This window comes from Perkinsus marinus, assembly GCF_000006405.1.
Source record: "Perkinsus marinus ATCC 50983 genomic scaffold scf_1104296966666, whole genome shotgun sequence".
Taxonomy (NCBI): domain Eukaryota; phylum Perkinsozoa; order Perkinsida; family Perkinsidae; genus Perkinsus; species Perkinsus marinus.
Genome location: NW_003203834.1, coordinates 6,770 through 13,584, shown reverse-complemented (window position 1 = coordinate 13,584; position 6,815 = coordinate 6,770). Strand labels below are relative to the sequence as shown.

Below are 6,815 nucleotides of genomic sequence, written 5' to 3'. Positions count from 1 at the left end.
CCAATCGACTCGGTTGGTCCTTCTGAGTACAATGGTGCTACTCTCGGGTCAGTTTATAGATTTCCTGACGAGTAATTGGGGATTAAAGATTTTGTTTCATAGTGACCTCGTCATTTAGGTACGGTAGTGCTTGTCAGTTGATCTGGCGCAGTGGTAAGGGCGCGCGCTCTCCACCGGAAGGTACCGGGTTCGAATCCCGGGGAGGGACAAGTCGAGTCGTGACCAATTAATATACTATATGATATAGTTATGTCTTATATGGACAATTTCGTGGCGCGTGAGAAGTATATGCAACCAGTAGTACCATTATTCCACTTGTATATATATAGTCTGTGGGTGTTTACGAGTTGGGTGGTAGTGTTGAGAGTGAGTTGATGTTGGATACAGAAAGAGGGGGTCGAGTGTAGTTTCGAGGAATGTACTGTAGGAATCATCAGGTTGAAGTGGGTATTAGCAGCCATGGCTGTCCTGTTCAAAGTGTCCGGGTGTCATCATTACGCGTGTCATGAACAGTCAGTATGGTCTAGTAGGTTAGGATGCACTTCTTCCACTGCGTGGACCCAGGTTCGAATCCGGGTGAATGTACTATCTCTACATTGAGTAAGAGCCGAGATAGGCTTGCTGCACGGTGGCGTGAGTCAGTGAATGGGTTGGAACAGTGTCTCAAGGGCCTGGGCAGGCAGTGAACCACCATCCAGATTATCTTACGGCTCTGAGATCGGAGCAGCCCATTACACAGTACTAATTTCTATATCGGTGATAGTCTAGTGGTTAGTAGAGTTGACTCGCATGCGGATGATCCAGGTTCGATTCTCGACAACAGGCTATAAATATATTTTCTCTGGTCGACAGAAAAACAGCAAAGCAGTTGGTAATATTGAATAAAGTGTTGGTTAGCGTAGTGGTAAGCGCTTAGGTCTGCGCGCAGGTGGTTGCAGGTTCGAATCCCACCGGGTCCGTGCAGGGTCCCCACTTTAGTGGGGTGCACGGACCCCCTCCCACCGGGATACCTGAAATTCGTGAGGTTAATCTAGAGAATGCGCGAACGCGCAAGTTGATACATAGATCTGAAACGTCCAGTATAGGGCGTCTAGTAGAGACCGCCTAGCTATCGATCCCTCGATCGATAGCAAAGCGTCGACTCAACAGCAAGTCAGTAGCAATGTCGGCCCAACATCGTCAGGATATAGGAGTGACGAGTGGGCCGACGACTACTTGTGACTCTTACTACTCAGCACAGGAGCCATTCAACTTTCCAGTTGAATTCACCGCCGGTGAACCATCGGCCAGTGTTTACAGTATTTCATATAAATGTCCCTCATGTACGCCAATTTCTCCCGAAAGGGAGTCCTCTACGGGCTAGGTGGAGGAAATTTTTTTTTCGCGTTACTTTTTTCGGGCGAGCGGGGAGGGACCCGCGCGCCTATATGAGCAATTTTACTCACATCAAAATCCCGCACTTTTCGAGCCGATTTCGAAACTGAGCCTAAGAACCGTCTTGAAAATGTTACCAATCGACTCGTTTGGTCCTTCTGAGCACAATAGTGCTACTCTCGGGGCAGTTTATAGATTTCCTGACGAGTAATTGGGGATTAAAGATTTTTGTTCATAGTGACCTCGTCATTTAAGTACGGTAGTGCTTGTCAGTTGATCTGGCGCAGTAGTAAGGGCGCGCGCTCTCCACCGGAAGGTTCCGGGTTCGAGTCCCGGGGAGGGACAAATTGTTTCATGACCAGTTAATATACTATATGATATAGTTATGTTTTATATAGACAATTTCGTGGCGCGTGAGAAGTATATGCAACCAGTAGTACCATTATTCCACTTGTGAATATTGTATGTGCCGGCGAGTCAGGGTTAGTATATGACTAACCCAAGTTGTAGCGTAAGTTAGACAATGAAAGGTATGTAAAGAGCAATGGGAGACAGGATATATCGAGAGGCGTCACGTCTCGACGTCACGTTTCGACGTCACGAGTGTGTTATGGGTAGTCACTGTGGTCTAGAAGGTTAGGATGCGCAGTCTTCCCTCCGTTGATCCAGGTTCGAATTCGGATAAATGTATTATTGCGACATTAAGTAGTAGCCGAAGTAGGATGAGAGTTTCACGAGTTCAGAGAGTCGAGTTACGGTTATTCAAGTGCACAAGATTCCGAACGCAAGAACTTGGTTAATTGATCAATCTCCTCGCTGATAGCACCGTCTGATGAGTACTCTATATTTCCGCCCCCAGCTCTATTCTTATACGTACACTACAATAAGATTTCGGGTTGTATTGTAGCAGTATCACTGCTTCTCCATCGTTACGTGCAGTTAATGATTCGCTCATGCTAAGATCGGGACTGTGCGATTTTAAATTTGCTTTTTTTTCAAGAGCGTTACTGCTTCGCTATATTTTTCTCATCATAACGATGGAGTCCAACGCCAAAGATGCCATCACATTCCCACTGGACTTAGACGAGATAACGGTGGTCTTTCTATTTACATGAGTGGGTCAATCTCTTTATCTTTACGATTCCAAGTGGCATAAAACCCTCAAAGTCAAGGTACTTTCCTTCATTCGCGACTACATGTGGATTCGTTAATGCGTTGCGTAATGCAGTTTTGCTGGTTGAGTCTCCTGGTAAGCACTGTTCACCGTAGAAGTACGCGCCGTGGGATGAAATCCGTCGATTTTTTGCTATATTATTGTGCCCAAAGGAGGAAGTTTGACCAATGTGCTCTTTCGTTTAGCCTTTCTCATGTTTAGTACTGATAGTTCCATGTGCGGTAATATAACTGATAACTATGCTAGCTAACTATGGCACTGATGTTCGTTGCTTTACTCGTGGATGTGTCAAAGCATTATTGCTGCCTTGCAACAATTTTTTCCCAGGTCTCATACTTGTTATTACATGTGTCTGTGTCCTTCGGAACGTATCATCGCGCTATATCTTGTAAATGCTAAGAGTATTTCATAAATGTTTGTCGTCGTCGGGATGCCTCGTGGTACTTGGGAATGTTTGCCTGTATTCCGTGAAATTCGACATTAACTACTCTTCAGTGGTGTCGATTCCGGTTAATGCAGATTGTTAAGCATAATGTCAGCGTTTCGGGCTGTTTTAACATCATGTCGTCGGTGTTGCTCTAGTGACGATGTCATTAATATTTCATTTGTCTTGCGCCTGCATCGGAGGTTATGTCTCAGGTAATATCGCCAGAAAAGCAGTAGTTCTCTAACTTGACTGGCGTGTAGGATACTTACAAATATAGTACTATGTATAGGAATATTTGTCGAAATACTTGCGAAATATCTTGAGTAGTGGTGTCCATGGTGGCGTCGTTGATACTACGAATCAAATGTAGCACAGCGACACTACTTTCAGTGTTAGTAACAGGTATACTCACGGTACTTGGAGCGGTTGCCGCTGTGTTGGACACCCGATGGTAGTCATTGAGCAGTAGTAAGGGCAAGCAATGGGAGTTGTTATGGCAGAGGTGATGGTTGTGATATGGCAGGGATCATAGTGATTGTAACGGTGCTGGCGGAATGAGACATGGTCAAACTATAACTAGAATATAGTGATAGGAATGGTTATAATTTTGATCGAAACATTGGTAATAACGATGGTAGAAGTACTGAGGATGGCGTTCTGATGGTCAAGTGATTGTAGGAGGTAGTGTAGCGATTATAGCAACAGCATGGTGAGAGGGATACTAATAGTCCTGGCTTCAGTGTTTGACTATCCACTATGCATTGTCACTGTGTAATTATACTAGACGTATCGTATGCCTATACTATACGGTATCACTCACTACCCAGTGACACTCACTGGGAGTGTATTGATGATAGTAGAAACGATAATAGTTATGCTGATGGGCAGGTTCACAGTGATGGTAATAATGGTGGTAGTGGTTTCGGTAGTATTGGTTGCCGTTGCTGGTGGAATTTCTGCTATTTTTGTTGAAGTTTTATTTTATACATGAATTACCATCTGAGACAATCAAGAACGTCAGATCATAAAGGGTCAGGCGCAACAATTTTCGTAGCCTAAGTTACTGCACTTTTTCTCTCGATGCTAGTAGTGATAGGAGTGTCTCTCACAATTTTCCTTTGTGTGATGGTGCCGACGATAGGACTACGAGGCTAGTGCTGATGGGAGTGACTATGGCGATCATGGTAGAAGTGGTTGTTGTGAAGATGGGATCAATGATAGTAGTAGGGGTATGAATGATGACTTTCCTGATAGGAGTACTGGTGGAAGTAGTTGTTGTGGGAGATTAATACTAGTTATAGTAATGATAGCACTGACAGATGGGGGAGGTCAGATAATAGTGATAGCACTGATAGTCGTGACAGCAGTGATGAGAGTGATAGTAGTGTGAGTCGTGATACTAGTGATAGGGGTTATAGTCATGATAGCAGTGAAATGAATCCTTACTAGTGAATGAAATATTGACACCTTAGATAGCGAGCTTACTCTTTCGGTGTTACATCCGGTGATCTGGTACATGGAATTAACTGCCAAAAGTGCTTCGTTTGAACGCTCATCAACGACATACATGGCATTACGTGCGTTCAGATTATCTCTGTGATTGCAACTTTTGTGCTTGAGTTCATGCCTTCATTTATTCAACTTCGATGCTCTATTTGCCCGATGTCGGACTCGTTTGCTGTTGTGTTACGAAGTGGGTCTCGACATATGGTATCGCGTTCAACCATAAGACGAACAGTTCAACCGCATCGACATCCGCGTTGCACAATCGAACATCATAGCAGTGATCACTGCACAGTTTCGGTCGCAGAGTTTGGAATGGCAGGATTGGTAGTGACACCGATTAACTCGGAAGAAGATACGCTTGCTGAGGTTTTCACAGGTTGAGGCGATGTATATCAACGATATGATATTCATGTGCCTTGCACGGCCACCTGTATATCTATGTTGAGTATGGGATCTATGTTCAGTTTAGTTGTTTTGTTGTCAACAACCAGTATCGTGTACTTGCACCTACTTCATTAATCACTACATCTTCCAACACAAGGCGTTACATCATTCGTAAGTTCCATTAATTTTCTCTTCGCTGGTCTTGCATTTTTATAACAAGCAGGTTAACAATGGCTCCTCGTAAAATAGTCCGCGAAAAATGCTCAAACTGCGGTCGTTTCAAGGCGACCGGCAAACCTTGTGCTAACTGTGCAACCCGTCAGGTAATTGATTCAACCTTGTTTTTGGAATCGATTATTAGAAATATGCATTCGGTATATCACTCAGGCTGCGTCGTCGGTAGTTAAACCGACGGGAACCACCGTGGTTCCCGTACCACAAGGCACCCAAGTCCGTGGTGGAACAGTTGGGTCGCCACAACCATCGTGCCATTCATTGCAGCCCCAAGCGCAGCCACCACTCCAGCAACCAGCGCAACCAGAATCACAAGAAATGGGAATGGCAGCAGACTCATCAGAGCCGGTAGGCTCGGGTCACGCGACCGAAAATGTTTCTACTATTAGTGTAGCTGATGGACATGAAAATGCGTCACCGGTTGAACAATGTGGTGCATCTATAGCATCCTCTTCAAAATCATCTTCGCAATCGTCTCCTTCTTTGACGTCTCCTCGTTCTACTCATACTTCGTCTTCTTCATCATCTTCTTCCTCTTCATCATCGTCCCCGGAACGCGAATGTTGCGGTTGTTGTTTATGTATTATACCTGTTGTTTATACTTTGCGCGAGAACATAGGGCATAGGGCCTTTTCCCAAGTGACTCGTCGTGATTTGAGACCTGCAATACCTCTATGTGCTACGTGTTCCCGATATGTATATAAAAATGCGCAACGCAATCCACAGCCACCGGTAGTTAATAACGTTCCAAACTTATCTGAGACGCATAACTCTGCCGATTCTCATGATAGTGAATCGGATTCGGCTTCTACTCCAGCCACTCCACCTGGGGTACCTCAGCCTCAACCTGGACGCATGAATCCGAGGAATGCTGTGTGGAAGTTCGGTTGGCGAGCTTTCTTGACGAGCTTTGTGCTCCAATCAACTAGTGCGGCTGAATTAGAGAGTAGATTGTCATACATTCCGAATAGTTTCTCTGTCACCTGGGGTCGGACATTCGTTACGCGGTTGATTGGCCGTGGTCGAGTAAGCGAAGTTGATTGCGACGACATCCTATATGGAACACCTCGCAAGGTCAAAGATATCACCGCCTCACGTGAATATTTCCGTCAACGAGTGTCTTCCGGTAGACTATCAGATTTGAAAAAGGCGTTGAACGAGACAGCTGTTCCCAGTGTTCGATGTCCCTTCGGCTGCTCTGAGTACATTGAAAAAACTGGGTTTGTGACGTATCAGCACTTTCTCCGGTGTGTATTTCCACAGATCAATGCCTTTGGGGCTAATGCCGATCGTTATTTGCGCGGATATAGGCGGGACTTCACGGATAGAGTTACTCAGTACGGAGTCAACATTTGTGCGGCCGTTATGGTAACAGACAATGGACTCGCCTTGTGTACCTGCCGTTCGCACGATAAAGGTTCATCAAAGTCTTACATCCATGTTCCTCACAATCCATACGGTACCTTTCCCAGTCCTTACAGTGATCGTCTTACTCCCGCAATATTTTCGCCAAAACCTTTTCGCGGTATGAAGGCCAAGTATTCTTCTCATACCTGGCAGATGCGTGCGGTCCAAGGAGGCTTCAGCGGGTTATCTTCTTTCTCGCTCACTACATCCCCGAAATGGGATGTGAAATCGGATAGACATACACAGCTCGAATCACTGTATTTTGCTGAACGTCCCGACTTGAAAGCCTTTGTCGAATCTAAGTACGCA

General features: G+C 45.2%; 1 protein-coding gene across 1 annotated transcript; it reads left to right on the top strand.

Annotated features, from left to right (window-relative positions):
• Positions 1–5,095: 5,095 nt before the first annotated feature.
• On the top strand, positions 5,096–5,447 carry Pmar_PMAR004692 (hypothetical protein; the record flags this gene model as incomplete). Its single annotated transcript, XM_002769039.1, has 2 exons — positions 5,096–5,188; positions 5,253–5,447. Coding segments are annotated over 2 exons (288 nt in total), but the record flags the coding sequence as incomplete, so codon positions are not given.
• Positions 5,448–6,815: the final 1,368 nt, after the last annotated feature.